This window comes from Xenopus laevis, chromosome 2L (assembly GCF_017654675.1).
Source record: "Xenopus laevis strain J_2021 chromosome 2L, Xenopus_laevis_v10.1, whole genome shotgun sequence".
NCBI lineage: Eukaryota > Metazoa > Chordata > Amphibia > Anura > Pipidae > Xenopus > Xenopus laevis.
Genome location: NC_054373.1, coordinates 49,765,501 through 49,788,409, shown reverse-complemented (window position 1 = coordinate 49,788,409; position 22,909 = coordinate 49,765,501). Strand labels below are relative to the sequence as shown.

At 38.9% G+C, this 22,909-nt stretch overlaps 1 protein-coding gene across 6 annotated transcripts in view; it reads right to left on the bottom strand.

Annotated features, from left to right (window-relative positions):
* Positions 1–22,909, bottom strand: part of rap1gap2.L (RAP1 GTPase activating protein 2 L homeolog) — a 443,489-nt gene that overhangs the window by 30,150 nt on the left and 390,430 nt on the right. For all 6 annotated transcript variants that reach the window (XM_041581866.1, XM_018246321.2, XM_041581865.1 and 3 more), the window contains 7 exons: positions 20,989–21,021; positions 20,233–20,442; positions 18,853–18,956; positions 13,806–13,884; positions 6,329–6,382; positions 5,698–5,781; positions 378–478 (listed from right to left, as the gene is read on the bottom strand). In XM_041581866.1, the coding sequence (XP_041437800.1) occupies positions 378–478; positions 5,698–5,781; positions 6,329–6,382; positions 13,806–13,884; positions 18,853–18,956; positions 20,233–20,442; positions 20,989–21,021 (665 nt within the window). The remainder of the gene's footprint in view (positions 1–377; positions 479–5,697; positions 5,782–6,328; positions 6,383–13,805; positions 13,885–18,852; positions 18,957–20,232; positions 20,443–20,988; positions 21,022–22,909) is intronic.

Sequence of the window (22,909 nt, the reverse complement as noted above, 5' to 3'; positions counted from 1 at the left end):
GGAGACATCCTTCCTGTAATTCGGGGCTTTCTGGATAACAGGTCTCTGGATAACAGATCCTATGCCTGTATATACTTTGGTATGTATTGAAACTTGGCAATCACACTTATTTACGGTGGTCATCACAAGATAAATGAAAAAAAACAGAAGATTATAGCTCATACACAGTGTACACTGCAAAAAACAGCTGCATCTGACGCTGATGTACAAAATATTGATCTCTGGGCCATTAAGGGCAATTTGAAATCAAAAGTACTGATATTTTTTCCACTGTGGTCCGTGCAATCACCTATGATAAAATTGATCTCCTTGGTTATAAATCACCGAGAGAAGTGAGAACCATTAATGATCCACTGGGAGTGATTTTTTTAACCCACCCTTTGAAGTCTTGGAGTAACACCGAGTCTCCAAGTAAATTCATGAACTCTTTGAAGGCAGGGCTTTCTTCACTGTTGCCAAATAATTCTTCTTCTGATGTCTGCAAAGAAGATATAAAGGCAAGAGCAGTTTGCAGTTAGTTATTATTAGGGCTTCTATAATATATATGCCATGTGCTCCCATTTCTGTTGCAAAGCTTTAAACCAGGTGTGATTTCAATATAAACATCATACAGAAAAGACTTTCCTCTTTATAATAAGCATTTTGTCAAAATTGTGGAATCTGGCATACCAAAGTCATAAAGTCAACTGCTGTGAAAGAGGCACAAAGTATAACATCATACAGTGTGTGCAAGGGTACCCTGTGTTTAACACCTACCACTGAGCACCCATTCTTTTTGCACCCATTAAATTATACGCAACATAAAAGTAGGTAAGAAATCATCCACAAAACGGTCACAAGATGGCCGCATTAACACCCACAGTGTATAGTTGAACACAAATTTAGCCTCATTGATGAATTGCCTGCATAGCACACATATAAATAAGGAAATATCATGTTCCCATCAGACTTACTGCCATTAACCCTACTGAAGGACAGTATGCCTCTCGGAGCCTAAATTGCAAATTAAAGCTAACAACGATTATAAAAAGAAAGGTCACAAGGCTACATACAATTTCAAACAATGTGGCTGATTTACTTTACACACTTATTACTTAACTATTCTATAAACGTGATTTCTGGCTTTATGTACACCATTTTTGCAATTTTATGCACTACAGTTTTACATATACATGCTAACATATATAAACTATATGCATGTATTGTGGATACCTGTAAAACCATTATGTATTGTGGGGAATGTTTGCGGGAAAAAATTGTGGGGAAAAAAAGATGAACATAACCATCATGTGATATAGAAAAGAGGTGCTTAACGAGGAACCAAACCTCCCTACTAATAAAAATCGCTACCCCCTACCCTACATAGTCCCCTCTCCCTGCTCCCCCTCAGTCTAGGTGTTAACTCTTGTAATTGTCCCTAATTCTTTACTTTTCTCATTGCAGATACAGCGCAGTGGAGCTCATGGGCGCCATCTTCCTGCTTTTCGGTCTTCTTCGGGTCTTCTTCCTTCCCTTTGGCAATTTCTGTCACTTTCGGCGCATGCACAGTTGTCACGAACCGGAAGACTACTCCAACTGCGCATGCACCGATACACTGCTCACTTCCCGAAGAAGACCGAAGAGCTGAAGATGGCACCCGTGAGCTCTGCTGCACTGAATCTGCAACGAGAGGTAAGTAAAGAATTAGGGGCAATTACAGGAGTTAACACCTAGGCTAGGGGGGAGCAAGGAGCGGGGACTATGTAGGGTAAGTGGTAGGGGTTTTTATTATTAGGGAGTTTAGTTCTCCTTTAAGGGGGCATATGATAACTATGTATAACTATATAAGGGGATCATATAATAATCTCTCTAAAACTTTATTTACCAGTTGGTCTTTCCAGCTGATGAGACGTCACCCATTCTGATTAGAAGAAAGGACTTTCTGTCTAAATATTCGGAAACGTTTTTTACAGTGAAGATGTGGAATTCTCCCCCTTAATCAGTTGTACAGGCTGATACATTAGATAGCTTTATGGAGGGGTCAGCTGGCTTTTTAGCAAGTGAGGGAATACAGGATTATGGAAGATATCTCATAGTACAAGTTGATCCAGGGACTAGTCCGATTGCCATTTTGGAGTCAGGAAGGAATTTTTTCCCCCTCTGAGGCAAATTGTAGAGGCTTCAGATGGGGATTTTTGCCTTCCTCTGGATCAACTAGCAGTTAGGCAGGTTACAATAGAGTTAAAAGTTTGAACTTGATGGACGTGTGTCTATTTTCAACTTAACTTTCTATCTTATTATGTTACTATGATGTAACTAAAGTCCAATGGGCCCTGGGGCAAAACTTGGTCCTGGAACACACCCTTTTCCAAACCTGCGTTGTAAATTAGACAAAGGGATCTATGAAAAATATAGGGTTCCTTGAGAAGTAACGAAAATAATTAAAGTGTCCTGTAATCATTTTCTTCCTAAAGTCTGTTACTTAATATTACAGTTAATTAGGTTTTTGAGATCTGCCATTTCCCACCCAACTGTTGTAACATACATGTACTGTTTTGGCCTGGATTTAGGAGAAGGACACAACGGCCTGGACTTAAGGTGGACTTAGACTTAGGCTGCACCTATAATCTGGTGACGACATACAGCTTGTATTAGAAGCAGGAGAGCTTCACTGGCGGGGGGGGGGCAACCTAGGGGCACAGAAATTCTTCCTACAACACAATACACAGCAAATGCAAAAGAACATGGCACTGCAGAACAAATCTAAGTTTCTAGTGCTTGGGGTATGTGTAAGGTTGCACTGCTATTTCAGTATGTGGGGCATGCTACAAGGAAAGGATCTGAAACTGGCAGATAAAGCACATAAAACCCAAATTAAGTTATTTACAAGCTATAAACTGTGATTTATTACAAAGAAAAGTATCGAACAAGTTCATACTATAATTTATAATGAATGCAATGAACTGGAAACACAATCTAATTGTGCAGTTACGAGGGGATTTATATCGTAATCCTTTCTGCTTCTCCCGCCCTATGTATCACATTATTTCAACACCATAACAATTTGTAACTATACAGCCTTGGCACCGCACAGAGATATGGAATATGGGAAGATAATTAAGATGCCTGCCAGAAATTTCTGTGACAAATTAGTGGATTCTTTCCTCTCTGCCTTTCATGTTCTGACTCTTTGTCTAATTACAACATTTGCATTATACACATGGCTTAGTAGTCTCATTTGTTTTCTCCCTCACAAAGGAAATAATCTTGTTGTTAAAACTTAACTAGGATCAAAAACACTGCTCACCAGCAATAGAGAAAATGTACAACTAATCCTTAGAATATCTGAAAACATGAAAGCTGATGCGTTGTATACCCAGCTAATTGTTCTTAAGGCATTTAAATGTTAATGCTTAAACTTATAAAGGAAACTTAGTTAACGAAACAAATGTTTAGCCTAATAGTACAATGGGTCGGTATATATGCTAGCAGAGAGCCAACCCTTGTGCTATAAGCTATAGGCTTCAGACGTGATCTTGCTTCCAGTCTTGGATACGTTTTGAGAAATTGTCTGCCTCCTCTGCTTCCTGAGATTCTATTAGGCAAGGTTTTAGTCCTAAATGTAGTAGAAAAGTCACCGAAAGGTGTTCACTTGTACTAGTAACCCTTAGCAACCAATCAGATGTTTGTATCTATATGTACAGGTATGGGATCTGTATCTGGAAACCCATATTATGGAAAGGCCATCTCCAATAGACTCCATGTAATCCAAATAATTAAATTTTTTTAAAATGACTTCCTTTTTCTCTGTAATAATAAAACAGTAACTGTTCTTGATCCAAACTATATATATTCAATATAACGAATCCTTATTGGAGGCAAAACAATCCTGGGTTTATTTAATGTTTACATGATTTTTTTTAGTAGACTTAAGGTATGGAGATCCAAATTACAGAAAGTTTTATTATCAGGAAAACTCTAGGTCCTGGGCATTCTGGGTAACAGGGCCCATACCTGTATATTTATATATTATTTGCATGCTACCTGATAGGAAATATGGAAAAAGGCTAACCTGTAGTACTTGTCATAACTATTATTCCTCCAAACTAAGTGGAAATATTACTGTAGTGGGCTGTATCACCGCATATACAGTCATGGACTCATTGTGGTATCTTGCATTTCATAAAAGAACAACAAATCTTATTAAAAACACAAGGCCTCTAGCCCTCTCCCCAGCTGCACCAACAAGGCTCTCTATAAACATGCAAGCTCACCTATAAATGACCAGAACTGTGCAGTGGGGTTGGTGGTTATCATATGTGACTGCATCTTTTCCTATACTTGGCTCCCTGAAGCTCATCCAAAAAAATGTTTGTTTCTGGCTTCCAGTGCACATGATTCATGAGAGTCAGAAAAAGTAAAAGATGCCAAAGAGGGTAGATGAGAGCAGGTTTGTTGGGGGGGTGTCTGGATGAAATGAGTTAAAGGGGCCTGTGATACGAAGATGGGTTTAGTTCCTCTTTAACCATAACCCCCATCAAGAAAAGCCCCTACCTACTACCCTAAATAGTCCCCCACCCTGCTTCCCCCCACATAGTTCATTACCCCTGATAGTGTCCTGAATACATTGCTCACATGCAGAGTAAGCACAGCTGAGCTCATGGGCACCATCTTCCAGATATTCGGTCTTCTTTGGGTCCTCTTTCTTCCCTTTGGCAATGCACAACACTTTTGGCACATGCGCAGTTGCTATGAATAGGAAGACTGGTCCAACTGCGCATGCACCAATACTGCACTCTCTTAGAGATGCAGAAAGAAGATCCGGAAGATCGCGCCAATGAGCTCTGCTTTGCTTACTCTGCACCCAAACGTGAACAATGTATTCGGGATACTTTCAGGGGTAATGAACTATGCGAGGGGGGGGGGGAGTGAAGCAGAGAAGGGGACTATCTAGGTCTAGGGTAGTAGGTAGAGGCTTTTCTTATTGTGAGGTTAGTTCTCCTTTAACTGATTATATCGTGGTATCACATGTCTCCTTTCACCAATATCCCTGACTGCATCTGCAGTTTTACATTCTGTCAAAGAACATTTTAAAGTATGTCCATTAGCATGGATGTCTTATCTTTCAGTCTTTTAATAAAATTTTTAACTATGAAAGCATCTCCCTTAAACCCAAGTACCTATTAGCCACTGAGAATATGACCTACTGCTTACGCAAAGTTCATAAGCTTCCTCATGTTTATATGAATTGAAATCCTATTGTCACCAGTTTCATCTATCCATAAAGCAAGAGAATCTTTACTATTCCCAACTACAAGCCTTCCTTCAATCCTCTGGATTTATTATGTTATGTTGAACTGACTCTCTGTACCTCCCTATGGGATGGGTGTATACTAACAAAGTCAGTATTCATTTGTACCATCCAGTAAAAATTCCATAAGATTGATATGGAAATATTTCTCTAATATGCATACCGTTGGCAACAGATATACTTTAGTTTCACATACACACACACACACACACACATATATCTATGTGTTTGATCCAACTATTTTAGCTCTTTTGATTCATCAAGATCTGCTGGACCTCTGAAGAGGTTTGTCCAAACAGCCCCAGTTAGTGGTCTTTTTGAGAAGAGTACAATGCAGTGTCCCAGATCACACTGAAATATTACACTGTGAGTAACATAGAGTTCATTAGTGCAAAGAAGGTACTCACTTGCTTAAATTTCTGGTATATAACCCCAAACTTGAAAGTGTTGTTAATTTCATGTTCATCATAAGCAACAATTAACTGGGAAGCCTGGAACAGAAATAAACAGGGTCAGTTTGACAGTTCTCATTCTCACCTTAAAGGGCATGCAAAGGCAAAAAAATAAAATCCCATTTTTACTTTCTTTAATGAAAAAGAAACGTATATCCAATATACTTTAGTTAAAAAATGTGTACCATTTTTATAAGAAACCTACATGTATGCAGTGAAATTCTCCCTTCATTAACTGCTGTGGATAGGAATTGTGAGACAGTCCCTAACTGCTGAGCAGGGAAACAATCATATTCGTGAAAAGCAGGGGAAGCAGCTTTGTTTATGACAATCCCTAAGCAGCCCAGACCACACTGAGCATGTGCACAGTCTTAGTCTTGCAAAGATGTTTAACAAAGTTACAAGATGGTGACCCCCTGTAGCCAACTGAAAGCATAAATTATTTGTTTGATTAGGCTTGAGGTGCAGTAAGTTCATGTTTATATTTAGTATACAAAATACAGCATTTCTAGCCTTATTCTATTTTAGACTTTACATGCCCTTTAATGCATATTACAGTATTATGAGCAAAAAAAAAAAATCATACCTTGGGGTACAGAACGGGATTGAATTTCAGTCCAGTTGCATCATCACACAATGCCTAGAGGAAGAAACAAAATTTAAGATACAAGGAACACATAGCAATGATGGACAACCTGCTGCCCTCCAGATTTTGCAAATCTATGACTCTCAGCACTCTGCCATAACCTTCAGCTGTGGGTAGCATCTTGGAGGTTAAGTTCAACGGTATCTGAAGGGTTTTTGGCCTGCCTAAAAGTCATGACCCTAATTCTACCTGAAACTTGCAGATCACCTTGTAAGGATATATTCTGCTTATTGCACCAGACGGAATAAAAGGAAAATACAGACAGGTCATTATACCGACTATATCTATAGTTTCTGAAATGAATTCCAGATTTGCATGTTGTTACTTGACTACTGGAAGTAAATAAAAGAGCAGCACCTCTGTGGCAACTATGCAAATTAATATGTGTTGGAAAACAAAAGTAGACATACAGACCCTACTTGGGATATTGTCTTCAAGCTGTACAATGCAATTTCCATGGTGTCATTATGAGCACTGACACACTACAGATCTGTGAATGTAGCTCACATGTTGGACACAGCTCATCATGATTTGTAGACAGCAAAAGTGGATGGTAATGGGTGGGTGGCAGTGAAAATATTGCTCCATACATCTGTTCTTACTCTACTGCCAACAATGAATGCAGGCCTCAATAATTCAATGAAAATATCAACCCTAGTTCCAGATGCACAATTGACAATAAACCTATGGAATGGCGTGCACGGGCGTGAGCAAAAGAGGGAGGGTGTGCACAAAAGAGGACGTGTCTGCGCGGTTGAACTTGGGGAAGGGGATACCCATAATAATTCACAAAGGCAAGTTATTGCCTTGGGAAATATATAAAAATCTGGGATGACAAATTCAGCTCTTATAGGAACTGATACATATGAAGGTACAGTGACCTAATTCAGAGAGCACTGCCTAATAGACATACTTGTTAGCAAGTCCCTGACAATGCATGTTGGTGTTAGACTTTGATACTGTACCACAATTATTTTGATGCACAGGGAGAAAAAGAAATAGCACCATCATGAATTACAACTATTATAAGAGCCTGGTTCAAGTTGGAACATACTGAAATATTTCATGGGGGCATAAAAGTCTTTGCCTTTGACATGCAGTCTTCAAACCTCTTGCTTACAGATGAAAGAGACATCAATGCTGCCCTGTGACCTATTATTCTCTAGATGGATGATGCAGACTTTTTTTTTATCCTTAAGCACACACACAGTGAATCTGATTATAAATCAAGAAGAGTGTCTGAGGTGCCAGTATGTTATTAGGAAAAGGGTGAAAGTGGAGAGGGGGGTTGCCTAACAGTCTATTTGAGTAGCAGCACATGTATGAATGCTGAAAAATGAGAAGCAAGGCAAGAAATATTCATTGCACATTAAAGTCCAGATACAGGGAGAGAGTTGTAAATTACTTGTTGCTTCCCTCGTCATATTGGGCTGGGTGTTGATTGATGGTCAGGAAAAGAAAAACACTCAGGCAAAGTAAAGACATACATAAAACATGAAAAAAGGGTCACTATTAGTAGGCTTGTTTAAATCAAATGGAAAAGTAAATTAAAGAAGCTGTATTACATAAATGCTCTGCTTGGCTCCCATTGAGGGAGAAATGGTTTGCCGTGACCCAACAGGGATGTGCTGATTAAACATACAGTGACTTTATGAAAATATGATGCAATCAAAACATTCCTGAGAAATGTTCTAGTGCTGTCAAGGTTGAACTATAGAAAGGGAATAGCCCTAACAATTCAGAAAGACAAGTGCACTCCAATCTGCCTTGGGACATATACACAAATCTGGGATGGCAAATGTGCAACCCCACCAGCTGCTGCTGAATTACAACTCCCTGAACAACCTCTGGCTCTCGGTGGGATATTGGAGGATGAAATTCAACAACAGTTGGAGGGCTACAAGTCGGACATTTGTGTTGTTTTTTCAGTTATGTTCCACAGTGTAATATGTCCTTTGTCATTTTTGAAATGTAATCCCATTTAAAAGTAACGTACGGGTATAGGATGTATGATCTGAACTTTCTATAGAACGGGCTTCTGGATAAGGGACCCCATACCTGTACCTAGATTAGTATGGGAGCACAAAGATGGTACACTGCTTTCCTTTACCAGTTTGCATACCAATATCATAAGTACATCCGAACGTGGCACACTGTACTGTTGCTACTCTAGGGGCTTCGAGAAAAAGGGCCAGGCCAGACTGCCCCCAAAGGTAAGTTGTGCTTGAATGGGGGCTAAAAATGAAGGCACAGGACAGTGCCTCTTTCCAAAACAGCAATTCATACTATGGGTTTTACTTCCCCTCTGAGACCAATGGAGTTTATTTATCACAAAGCAACAGCCCCCCCCAAGAGAGCAAAAAGGTCCACAACCTTTCAGTCATGATGTATTGCCCCAGTGCCAGTGACACTAATTATCATGTCAGCTTTTATCAGCATTTTGGAGTCCTGGCCTTTTAATCTACCCCAGATGCTCACAAGTGACATGATTCCCTCAAAAGAGAGGGTAATGCAATAAACGGTCTTAAATCTGCTACATTTCTAGTACCCCATAGCAACCAATGAGCAGGTAGCATATTCTGGTCAGCTGTTTGAACACAAGCATCTTATTGGTCGCTATGGGTTACAAGATGTGAGCAAACTTAAAACTTTTTATTCCCTAAAGATGGCCATAGACATGCAGATTATAGCCTATGTCGGACAAACGATTGTCCGTGCCAATCATCTGACCTGCAACTAAACATTCAGATTAAAATAAAGTAGTAAAGAGAACAAATTACACAATGCTTTGGCCATTATACAGCAATCGTACAAAAGGTATGTCTAACAAATAATAGTGACAGTCTGCCGTTAATATCGTCAGATAGGCAATACATGCAGAGATCTTATCTGATTGACTGAACAACCGATTGCCATGGTACGAAAAACGCGACACACGGTCCGTAAACCAACTGAACCTTTGTTTCGTACAATGGTGCGTCTATGGCCAGCTTTACGCTTTATGCTTTATTGGTCATTATCATAAAACTAGGTCAATTTACCATTATCACAACACAATGCTACACCTTACCTACATCAACAGTAAAAAACCTAGATGCTCCTATACTGAAAAAGTATGCATGAACAGTCACATGAGGGAGGCAGTTGCCATTATCACACACTGTTGCCTAATCAGTTGAATTTAATTCTTCTTACTAGAAATTAATGTGCAGAAAGGTGAAAATCTTCTCATCATATGTGTCTAATTCCATCAAAATACTTTACACAGTGTTAAATACTATGCTTGCTATGCAAAACCTATAAATAAACTGCAAAATATCATTACAAACAGGGCCTGATGATATCACTAGTTCCACATAACTTACCTGTTAGAAGAAGACAACACCAGCCCTGGGTACTTCTAAGCAAGCACCACGGAGTGATACTATTTCTGCTTATCCTTATTTGTGCCAGCTGTGCATGGGCAGTAAAGTGAAAAGCAGAACTTAAAGGAAAAAGCCAGAATTTATATTCCACTGCGCATGCATTGGCCCTGGGGAACTGAAGAACAAAGATGCAAAAGAATACAACCACTCTTTGGTGCTTGCTTAGAAGTGCCCTGGGCCAATGCAGTTTTCTAATCTCACCGAACCACTGAATGTGTACCCTGACCCTAACAGGAGCAACGGCCTAGGGTATCAGGTAAGTGATTAAGGGGCGCCTAACAACTCTCCAGTAATTTAATCTTTCCTTCTTTTTCAAGCAAAAGCACACACTTATAATAACATCAAATTATTTCTCTAATGTCACATTTCTGCAACTACAGATACAAGCCTGACTGCAGTAACAAGTGAAGTAGGAATTTCTAAAATGAAATTGGTACCAGGCTGCCCAGTTGTTTTATTGCTGAATCCTGGAAGATGCTGCAAACTGCAGATGCAGAAAAGGATCTAGGCAATTATACAAGAACCCTCTTACATAGGTTTTTATAAGCTGGATACAGATGTTCTGCTCTTAAGGTTTTTGGGTGACTATAGTTGTTTCTGCCCAATGCCAACTGACTGCACAGAATGCACACTGGTATGGTCTTCGTGAGACCTTGTACTTGCACAAGATTAGAACCTTCACCAGCAAGACTAGTACATTTAGATCGTTTGTAGAAAACATATTCCACATCATTCCTGTTATATTTTCAAGGGGTTTGCTTGTCTGATGTCCCAAAGCTTCAGCTGACCAACCAGTGGTCAGATTGAGGATGTGGTCTCGATCTAACAGGATTTTTAATCCTGGCCAAACGGCATCTGGCCGATATCAATCGGGAAAGCCAGTCGGAGGGCCCCATACACTGGGCGATAAGCTGCCAATTTAAGCTTATACCTGCCCGTGTATGGGGGCCTTTAGAATACTGTCCATTTAACACTCAAAAATAGGATGCTATTTCATGCCTTTGATCTAATCACCACCACAGCAGGTTATGGTTATATTAAAAAAGTTTCTGCAGAATGTCACTAGTGTCAAGCCCATGGCATGTAGAAAAAAGCTAATAAATGCTGCAATTTTAAAAGCCTGTCAAAAGTCCCCAGTTCCAAGGGCACAATGTATCAAAAAAAGAAGAAGAAGAAATATCCCAAATCTCTATAGTAAAATTAAAAAGCTTGTTTTTATTTAACATCAAGTTAAAAGAATAGGCATACAGACCAACTGGTATTCCACAGTCTGTATTCCTATTCCTTTAACTTGATGTTAAATAAAAAGTAGAATTTTAATTTTACTATAGAGATTAAAATGCTTTGTAGTAGAAAAATACACATTTTTGGGGCAGATTTAGCAAAACAAAAATTTTCTGGATTCCTCTAAACAAATCTTTCACTTGAGTAATGTGGTAGCATTTTTGCTGCCTTTCAAGAATTCTCAAATTCAGAGTGTTAAAAACATATCTATTCAAACACTAGTGTGCTCATTGTCTTAGAGGCATCTTGTCAGCTGTAAGCTCCAAAATATTTTTGTTGTTGGCAAGTATAACTAACTGCTAAACACCTAAAAATCTCAATCTATGGGAGAAAAGATGATTTTCAAAAAAGACTTTGCTACATGTTTTCATCTTGACATTTGATAAATCAGTTCCTTTATCGTGGGAAGTGGTAATATCTCAAAGTTTCCTTTAGTTTGGTTAAAACTATAATCTGTAGCAAGTGACCGCACAAACAATCTTTGTGGGTGCAGGGTCAAAAAATTCATATGTAGATTTGTTGTAAAGACCCGCCCAAATGTGGGCCGAAACGTCGGATTGATGTACAGAATAAAATCACTGTTTTGATGAAATGAACATTGGTGTGCGAGTCTTTACAACAAATCTATATATTTCATCAACGTTTCAGCCCTCACATGGGGCCTTTATCAAGATAAAGATAAAACAAACAAGGGAAAGTTGTGCTCACCACTAATTTTTAAAACCATTAGATGGGGGTGCAATGAGGCTGTGACCACAAAATACTTATGCCTTACCCTTTAAACAAAACAGGGATTGTCAACTAAGTCAAAGTCATCCCATATCTGGGAGTGTGTGTGTGTGTTAGGGATGTCGCGGACTGTTCGCCCGCGAACTAATTCGCGCGAACATAGGCTGTTCGCGTCCGCCGAATGTTCGCGAACGTCGCGCGACGTTCGCCAATTTGGGTTCGCCTTAGCTGGCGCTTATTTTTGCCCTCTCACCCCAGACCAGCAGATACATGGCAGCCAATCAGGAAGCTCTGTGGGGGTGGTCCCTCCTGGACCACCCCCACACCCCCTGGACCACTCCCCTTCCATATATAAACTGAAGCCCTGCAGCGTTTTTTCATTCTGCCTGTGTGTGCTTGGAAGAGCTAGTGTAGGGAGAGAGCTGTTAGTGATTTGAGGGACAGTTGATAGTAAGTTTGCTGGCTAGTAATCTACTTGATACTGCTCTGTATTGGAGGGACAGAACTCTGCAGGGATTTGAGGGACATTTTAGGTTAGGTAGCTTTGCTGGCTAGTAATCTACCTTCTACTGCAGTGCTCTGTATGTAGCTGCTGTGGGCACTGCTTCTGATCTCTCATCTGCTGACTGCTGCCTGTAACCCAATAGTCCTTGTAAGGACTGCTTTTATTTTCTTTTTTGTTTTTTTACTTTGCTACTATAAGAGCCCAGTGCTATTAGTCTAGCTGTGTTGGGGAGTGGGACTGGTGTGCTGCTCCTCCTAGTAGTTCACCACTACCAGCACCAACCAGAGTCAAAATTGTTACAAAGTATCTTATTTGCACCTGTTAGCTGTTCTGAGCTCTCTGCCAAAAGCTAATTAAGTTAGAAACAGTTTTTTTTCTGGCTGTTCAGTTCAGAGAAAAGAGGGACTGGTGTGCTGCTCCTCCTAGTAGTTCACCACTACCAGCACCAACCAGAGTCAAAATTGTTACAAAGTATCTTATTTGCACCTGTTAGCTGTTCTGAGCTCTCTGCCAAAAGCCAATTAAGTTAGAAACTGGTTTTTTTCTGGCTGTTCAGTGCAGAGAAAAGAGGGACTTTCCAGTACAAAAGAGGGACAGGGGGTTGAGTGGTCAAAAGAGGGACAGTTGGGAGGTATGCAAGTGCCACCTAGCTGTGTGAGCTTTTTCACATTCTGTCTAAATAACAATAATAATTCCGTGTCCATAAACATCACCTGAGTGATGTTTTTACAGCAGCAATAATATATTCCGTATCCACTACTGTATACGTTGCCCTTGCAGGCATTGTTTGCCCACTCTTTAACCAAGTGCCACCTAGCTGTGTGAGCTTTTTCACATTCCGTGTCCAGAAACATCACCTGAGTGACGTAGTGTGATTTCTGCCCTTTACAGCACAAAACGCAGCGCTGTGTCAACAATGTATTTTTCAGATACATTTTTGCCCTTGATCCCCCTCTGGCATGCCACTGTCCAGGTCGTTGCACCCTTTAAACAACTTTAAAATCATTTTTCTGGCCAGAAATGTCTTTTCTAGCTTTTAAAATTCTCCTTCCCATTGAAGTCTATGGGGTTCGCGACGTTCGCGAACCGTTCGCATTTTTGGACGCATGTTCGCGAACATTTTTTCCGCCGTTCGCTACATCCCTAGTGTGTGTGTGTGTGTATATATATATATATATATATATATATATATATATATATATATATATATATATATATATATAATCCTCTCCAGAAGAAGCCGCACAACTCAGGACTTATTGCAAAGTAATAAATTTATTAAACACACTAACGTTTCGGCTGGAGTATATATATATATGCAGGTTAGATGTGATTTCCAATTTGTTGTATTTATTTGTTATGGAATAATGTCTTAAGAATGATAGCCTGGATTGCTATGGTAATTTAACGTTGATGTAGGTCGCATTTGTGGAATGAGTGGTACTGATTTCTAAGCTAAACTGGAAGGACTTACCTTAGCAATCTGGGGAATGCTGGGAAGCTTGCTAAACCCGGACAATGGGATTCGTTCATGTAAAGTTTTTGCTTTGGACCTTAAACAAAGCCAAAAAAAATTTAAATAGATCACAGGAAAGATGAACTTGCACAAGAAGAATACAATATAAATAGGACAATGCAAGATGAAAGGGATCCTGTCATGATTTTTATGGCATAGTTTTTATTACTACATTACACTGTTTTCATTGCAAATAATTCACTCTACTATATAAAATGTTATTCTTACATTAAAAAAAATGTTTTTGTTTTAATATTGGTGTGTAGACAGCAGTCTCAGGTCATTGTGCCCGATCCTGTTTTTTCTTTTTAAAAAAGATAACTTCACAATGGAACTGCTTTCAGATAAGCTATTGTTTCTCCTACTCAATGTAACTGGAGAAGTTGCAGCTGGGATTGGGCGTTTTACTATTGAGTTCTGTTCTTGTATCTACCAGTAGGTGGGAGCATTTTTAGCAATGAGTTGTCAGGGCACTGTTATCTAATTAACTAGTAAAACTATTGTAGATATTGTAAATATTTTAGATTATGGTACAGTATCATGCTTATATCCATGAAATACAATTGGTAAGAACTTCAGAGAACAAAAATGTTGCATAACTAAATGACAAGGGTGTATAGCTCCTAATACTACAGTCAGGATTCATCTATTAGGGCAGAGACACACATGGAGATTCAGGGAGATAAATCGCTCGGCGACTAATCTCCCGAAGAAGAGGTGATTTGTTACCAGGCTACTAATCTCCCCTAATCTCCATGTGTGTCTCTGCCCTTAAGTGAGGCATCTCCAACCTCTGTTTTTTAGGTTAATTGGCTACTGATAAAACTCACTCTATTTTGTTGTGTGACTGTGATAGGGACCTTAGAGAGTAAGCGGTGCTGGGACAGGGACTGAAGTGAATGATGAACAACCTATTTAAATAGTTGAATAAATATAATAGTTGAATAAACTGTATCCAATATGTAAAGAATGATAAATACATAAACAAATAACTATACTAATGAGATCAAAGAATAAGTAAACACTTTCTCAGAACCTTAATGAGTTTTTTCAGTGACCAAATCTGCTAAGAGATATGTGGCAGTTAAGGTGGCCATATACAGAGAGATCCGCTCGTTTGGCCATGTCGCCAAACTAGCGGATTTCTCGCCGATAGTGGCAACACTGGGCTGATCCGATCGTGGGCCCTAGGGCCCAACGATTGGATCCTAACAAATAGTAACGGGAGGTCGGATCCCGGGACCGCATCAACGAACAGATGCGGCCGCGATCCGACGGGATTTTTAGTCCCATCAGATATTGATCGGGGAAGCCCGTCGGGGGGCCAATAAGCTGCCAACTCGGTCTGTCGGCAGCTTTTATCGGCCCGTGTATAGCCACCTTTACTCCTCACTGCTTTGCTTTAATTAGTGTCTAAGGGAGATGCTTTGGGAGGTGTGAGTGAAGGACACAAACTATACTATACTATGTTACTTTTTTCATCTGCTGATGTGACATGCACCTGCTGAAATGGCGCATGAGCAAATGTAGCATATCCTGTTGAAAACCACTAGCCCTGGTATATATAACTAGACAGTTGGGCCACATGGTAGAAACTGGCTGAACTGTCCAATCAGTTCTGGTCATGCATGGGGCAACTTTAGATGCCTCTATAATGCAGGGGGTCTTGGGTAAAATACTCTTTGTCCCTCTGTCCCATCTTACATCCAGCTTTGTGTGTCTGACACAGCTCTGAATCATAGTGGCACAGTATTTAGCAGTTAACAACCCTCTAATGAAGCCTTCATCAGAAGCTTTATTAGAGGAGCCTCTGATGAAGCAGCCAATGGTGCGAAATGCGTCAGGAGGGTGTGGCTTGCATGAGGTTTGGAGACACAGATAAGACACTGCCATGTGGTATGTAATTAATGTATTTATTCAACACAGAATTGTTATAATTTGGTGAATTTGCACAAATAAATGCCTGAAGTTGGATAGCGTGCATATTTAGTTTTTTTGAACTAGTGATATGTGAATCACTAGCTTTGCCAAAAATTAGCAAAATGGTGAAAATTTGATAAACACATTGAATTCAATGGACATTTTTTGCACTACTTTTGCCAAACCTAGTCACTTTTTTTTTTTACTATACATTAGAGTCTATGGGTGTTTATTCTGCAGTGAAACCTGGTGAATTTTGCCCATCACTAGATGCAACTTTCCATTTTGAACAGAGACACAATGTGGCAGTGGATTGTTTTGTCTGTATGGCCACCTCCTCTTGTAAGCAGTATTCTAATGATCCACTCGCCTACATAGGCATATTTTTGAAATAAAGGTTTTTGTCCTTATGCAGGTAAAATATAAATGAAGGGAAGAAGAGTATAAAGAAAAGGCTAGAAAAATGTTGAAAGAAAATCAGAAAGGAAGAAGAAGGGCAGAAGAAACCATAACAAACCCTTTCTAGTATTAGCATTGTGTGGATGACTGAGGTCTCCCAATAGCACACCATCTTTTTAGTAAAATTAAAATTCACTAATAACTAAATCAACCACAGATTAAAAGAAACCAATAGAACAGATTTGTTAAAAGCCAGACAACCCACAGCTACTGTTAAGTAAAAAATATAGCAATGTGTTCCTTTTGGCATATGGAAATAGAAGCACTGATGTAATACACTGGTCTTTGTGATCTATGACACACGTTAGGCATACAGAAAGATCAGAAAATGAGACAGGGAGAGGGGGTGAAACAATCAAAGCTGAATTTTGAGGGGAAAAAAAGAACCTAAGAGAAAAGGGCAGGAGTGTGAGTTTTAAGTATAATGAGGCAGAGCATGAGCAGAACTGGAACACTGCCAGAACAGAGACCTTGATAGAGCAGATTTATAGCTAATATTGAGCTCAACTCCCAAGAAGAAGAGCAGAAACACCCTAGTTTTTTCCACTTCTGCCTTAGCTTGTATTGCACTGTAATAATCTGGAAGTGAAAATAGAGTGAATGAGGCATACCCTGCTCCTATAAGGGCTAGCAAACATAGTACTTAACAAAAAAATTGTCATTTCTAAATGACCAAATTTTATACATTAAATAAATGTATAAAAAAAATCATAGTTCAACAAAGGTATTCAATAATAAAGTGACGGTGCTTAAAATTGTGCAAACCAATAAATATCAAGTAAAAAGCTTGCTAAATATCTGCATGCAGTGGGTTCACAGCTGTTCTTCTATATGGTTCTTATGCCTAGTCACTTACCACAAACTCTGTGCTCATCTAGACAGTAGGGAGGAGAACACCCAGAAGAGCAGTGTAGGAAGGGAAGTGAGAGGCAAAAAAGTGTGCAAAAACATCTTTTAATTACAGGTATGGGACTTGTTATCCAGAATATTTGGGACCTGGGGTTTTCTGGATAAGTGATCTTTCCATAGTTTGGATTAGTGATATGCGAGCCGACCTGATACCTTCGGGTTGGTCGGGTTCGGGCCGACCTTGCATCCCTATTTGTGGGTGGTGGGCGGGTCCGGGTCGAGCTCTTCTTCCTGCTCTCCCAGCCCCCAACTTACACTGCCGGCTTCCGACTTGCTTTTTATTGCCGCGCGCCTGCTTCCCCGCCCCTTTTGTAATGTCATAACAGGTCTGTAAAAGGTACCTAAAAATCAGGCTCGGGGCAGGCGTGGGTGGAGGGAGGCCAGGTGCGGGTTGGGTTTTACCAGACCCGCACATCACCATACTTAAAGTCAACTAAAAATTATTTCAACTTTCAATAAACTCATTAGGATTGTTTTGCCTCCAATAAGGATTAATTATATCTTAGTTTGGATCAAGTACAAGGTACTGTTTTATTATTATAGGGAATAAGGAAATCATTTTTCATCATTTGAATTATTTGATTAAAATGGAGTCTATGGGAGATGGCCTTCCAGTAATTTCTGCATAACAGGTTTCTGGATAATGGATCCTATACCTGTATAATAATAATTAAGAACAGGTAATGCACTTACTTCACAGATATAAATCGATTGCTCATTGACAAATCAGTTTGCAAAATGCGTCACTGCTTACATCACAGAGGGTGGGAGTAGCCTTACATGAGGGTTGGACAGATCACACAAGTTAATGCAGAACTTGATTTTGCTTTTTAAGAATGGAGAATGCAAATTTTTTTTATGCACGATAACTAGGTATAAGGACCATACAGAAAGATGGCTGTGAAGTTCATAACATACTGCATGCAGATTTATTCATGATATACTGTATATTATTTTTGAGGGACAGTGACAGATCATCATTTTTATAGGAGCATGCCACTATACCTATATAAACCCTATTTTTTTATTGGAGGTGCGTGTTTCTCCCCCCCCCCCCCCGATCCCACCGTTAACTAACCTATGAGAGCAGCTTTGTAAATGACATTGTGCTTGGGGCAGGGTAATGCTCTAATAGGGTGAGGAACTGTTTACATGTGTCCTCCAGCTTAATAGGACATAGTACCACCCCACAGGAAACAAAATACACAAAGATGAGCCATGTTTGAGGCAGGGGAGCTCCTCAATTACAGAACACTAGGTTTATAAGCTCATATTTCCTTCACTACCCCTTTACAAACTTCAATATTGGGATCTATGTGGATCTATGATTATGCATTAATTTAATATTATCACTTGGTCTTTTGGGCAAGGCAATGAAAATATATATGAATGTTAAAGTATAATATTTGCTAGCTCTTGCTAACTCCATAGTTGGCACCAGGTCTGGTAACCTATAGCAACCCATAAAGTTTTTTCCTCTTCTGAGCTGGAATTCCCATTATCCCACACTGCTGGAAGCTGCTACAGCACTAGATAGAGACTAGCACTATAATAATGATGTTTTTTTCAGTAACATGAAAGTGGAGTCGGTAATAATCTATGTTAGTTATAAGATCTAAAAAACAAGTTTTTACTTTTTTTCTAACACTTGGGTAATCATACTGTATGTGTATGGAGCTAAATATACAGGATAAAACATGAAGATATTTTTGGTTACCTGAGTATTATTCGCAAATATTCAATGCCATCAGATTCTTCACATTTAACTGAAAGTATCAAGTTTCCTAGACTGCTGGCCGTGCAGTAAAAGTTCAAATGATCCTGCAAGAGACTTCATATTATTAGATAGAAATATATTTTCCATTTGTTGTTATGTTTATTGAAAACAAAATAAAGACAAACAAAATTTTTTATAACTATAGTTTAAAAACAATCCAGTTTACAGTTGAGCGCTACCACAAAGCAGGATTCTGATTGACACAAGTACAGGTATAGTATCTTTTATCTACATTTTTCAGGACCTGAGCATTTCTGGATAAGGGATCTCTCTGTAATTTGGATCACCATACCATAAATCTGCTAAATTTTATTTAAACATTAAAGAGATTTTGTCACAGAAACCAAGATCTTTAAAAAAAAATCAGTTAGTAGCTTTCCTCCAGCAGAATCCTGCAATGAAATACTTTTTCAAAAGTGCAAAGAGATGTTATTATTTTTGAATTTGAAATTTGCCATGAAGCTAGACATGTTCTTCGTTTCCCAGGTGCCCTCAGCCATGTGACTTGTGTTCTGGTAAACTTCAGTCACTCAGTTACTGTTGCTGCAGCCCATCAGCGGAACAACGGGAAGGTAACAATTAACTCCTGGCTCAGCTGCTGTCAGAAACCATATTTTTTCCAGGCTGAGAGAAGTGAATCCCCTCCATGCCCCATCTCCATTCATTTGAAGCAGAGTGGAGTTGCCTGAAAATGCCTGCTTTTGCATATTTGGCCTGAGCTTCGCTCCGCTCTGTTGTGAGTGACTGTATGCAAGCGGATCTTATTTAAATGAATGGAGATGGGGCATGGAGCAGGCTGAGAGAAGCTGAGTCAACGCACCATCTGCCCTTGGCCTATAAATGCTCTCATGCCTCACACAGTGATACATATGAGAACAGCACTCAATAGTAAAGCATCCAAGCCTGACTATTACTCCTCCAGTTACATTGAGTAGCAGAAACAATAGCTTATCTGAAAGCAATTCCATTGTGAAGTGCTGACCTTTTCTGAAAGCATAGGATCAGGCCCCACATAGTGAGATGGCTGCCTGCACACCAATATTACATCTAAATAAATACATTTATTGGTTTAAGAATAAAATTTTAAATAGTAGAACGAATTATTTGCAGTATTCACAGTGTAATTTAGTTTAAAAAAAAAACTACGCTGTGAAAATGATATGTCACCATATATTCAGACTATTGCAGATAGCAACTGAGGCTTGAGCTCTCTTGAATCTACCATTGTATCAGTAATTAAGAGCTATTACAACTGTTATCATATTACCCCCCCCCCAAATATCTGTAAACAATACTGTGCAGGAAGGAAAACCAGCGCACCTTGCCCATAAAATGCTTTCTATAAGCTCGAGCAGAGCCTTTGTATTCAAGTTTATATCCGTAGGTGCTGGGGCTCATTGGCTCTTCTTCATCATCACATATGCTGCTGTCTGATGACGTTGGGGTGCTGATATTTTCAGGATCTTCTATCCAGTAACCGCCAAACTGAGGCAGGATAACAAGTGGATAAGGTGTGTCTTTCTCGAGGATCTAAAAAAACATTAGTATTATTAATAAACTGTTGGCTTATAAATCTAACACTAGTTTGTGGAGACTTTCTAACATTTTCTTACAGACATCACTTATAAGGAAAACTATATGCTGCATTACTTTAAATAGAATTTGATTTTATTTAAAAAGATATAAAGGGAAAGTTAGCCATTGGATTACATGGGAAGTTAGCCATTGGATTACATGCCCCAGCTCCACCAACAGATTTATGCAGTAAGTGTCCTGCGCTAGGTGGGGGGATTTTTTTTATTTTAAAATGTTTTAGGGTTTTGTGCAAAATCTGTTATTCCACAGGAGTGTAAGCCAGACAGGGCCTTATTTATTTACAGGCACCAAGGGCCTGTGACTAAGGTGGCAGCCTTCTGGCCTCGGTGCCTGTAAATAAATAAGGCCCTGTCAACGTTGGCTTATTTACAAGATTGTAAAACATCTATTGGACATAGTCCCAAATATACTCCACACAGTATATTAAATGTTAAAAATATAATGTTATAATATAAGGAAAATGAATTGCCATCATTTTACCTCATCGATGCTTGGATATGGTATGTAGCTGTCCTGTAAAGGGAAAAAGAACATGTATATCAGTCAACATGTGGAATGGTATTTGTTACACACATGAATTATAATACACGTGCTCACAGTTCATGATAATTCAGAATTTAGTCAATCTTTACTCTCGAGCGCATTGCATGTTTACTGGATAGCCACATGGCAACATTGTCAGATGCATCAGTGTTCCTATGAATAATAATAAGAGGCTAAAATTTGCAGGGCCACTTCAGCCCTCCCTGGCCCCTTTGTTCTTTGCCCCTGACCTTTGTCTTAGACACAGGCTGAAACATTGGCCAGTTCTTTTTAATGTAACCAATAAAATATGGATTTTTAATATTTCTACAAATCCCAGTGTGCACCTATTCCTTTGATTTGTTGGATAATGCAGCTATCTTTGGTAGCACCTGGGTCTAATTTTTCTGTACATAATGTGCGTTAGAACTTTGGACTGTATGTATATATATATCTATATATCTATATATATATACATATACATATATATATATATATATATATATATATATATATATATATATATATATATATCGATATATATAGATATATATATATATATTTATATTTAAAAGAAGACCAGCAACCCCGGGATTTCTTATGAAAAAAATAAATGTATTAAAACATGCACGTTTTAATACATGTACTGTATTTTTTTCACAAGAAGTCCCGGCGGTTGCTTGTCTTCGTTTAAGTACACCTTTGAACCCTTTACTGTACACCTGGGGATGAGATTGAAGCATATATATATATATATATATATATATATATATATATATATATTTTTTTTTTTTTTTTTACCTGGATTTTACAGTCCCTTCATGCTCTAATGCATTTCAGTGGTTTTCCTGGATTGTAAGCCAGCTTTCCCACGTTTTACGTCATGCTAAATACACCCATATGATACGAAGGTGGAGCTTTCCCAAATGCTTGTGAGCACGGTACATAACAAGGGGATGGAAAAACATGTCTAACATATACAGCAATATAACCAGGCAGCACTATTTTATGTATATAACTATTTAAAGATTTTTGGGGGTAATGAAAACCGCAAGTGATGTTTAAAATCTTATTTTTGCAAATGTTTAGTGCTGCTTGAATTGTAAAATCATTCCTTGGTAAATACTACATTGATCATTACTTCTAAGCAATGGTTGGCATTAACACCTGCTCCGGAATTTCATTAAAAATATTGTTGCAAAACATGCTTTGTGAAATTTTATTACATACACCGCGCATGTTCGCAAAAGCCATTTGTTCGGAAACTTTGTGTGGAAGTTGCTGGGGTCTGAAATCGGTCAAAAGGGACGCAAACAATGAAAATCTTGGTCGCTACCATTCGCAATGCTGTTTGCGAACATTTTTACACTAACAAAACATATTACTTGCCCCCAAAAGATTCTAAAAGAGATGAAACAGGAGAGCATTATGGTTAGCTTTACAACTTTCTGATCATGAAACTATTACTATATTAGATAGCATGTCTTTTCTAACTTTTGATAATAACAAGATGCTGAAATGACTTATTAACAACAGTAAGTTCATGTCCTAAAGAGATGTGTCAGCTTCAAGTTCTCTCTAATTATCCTCTCTACTTTGTGACTGGAGTTGTTTCTGCAATTTGAAAACTATGATCAAGTGAAACGCAACTGCCTGACTGGTATGCCAGATATAATGAAAAGCAGAATTTATGTTACTGTTGCCGATTCCTAATGACTCTGAAAAAATCCCATTGTCTGCCTGCTTTGTTGCTGCCCAGAGGATTTGCAGAACTCGCACTTTATAGTGCAGTCGGAATGAGCAATTGTTAACTAGAGAATATTTACCAAAAATAATAAAAGCACATTTTTAAAGACAAATTACAACAATATGCACAAGC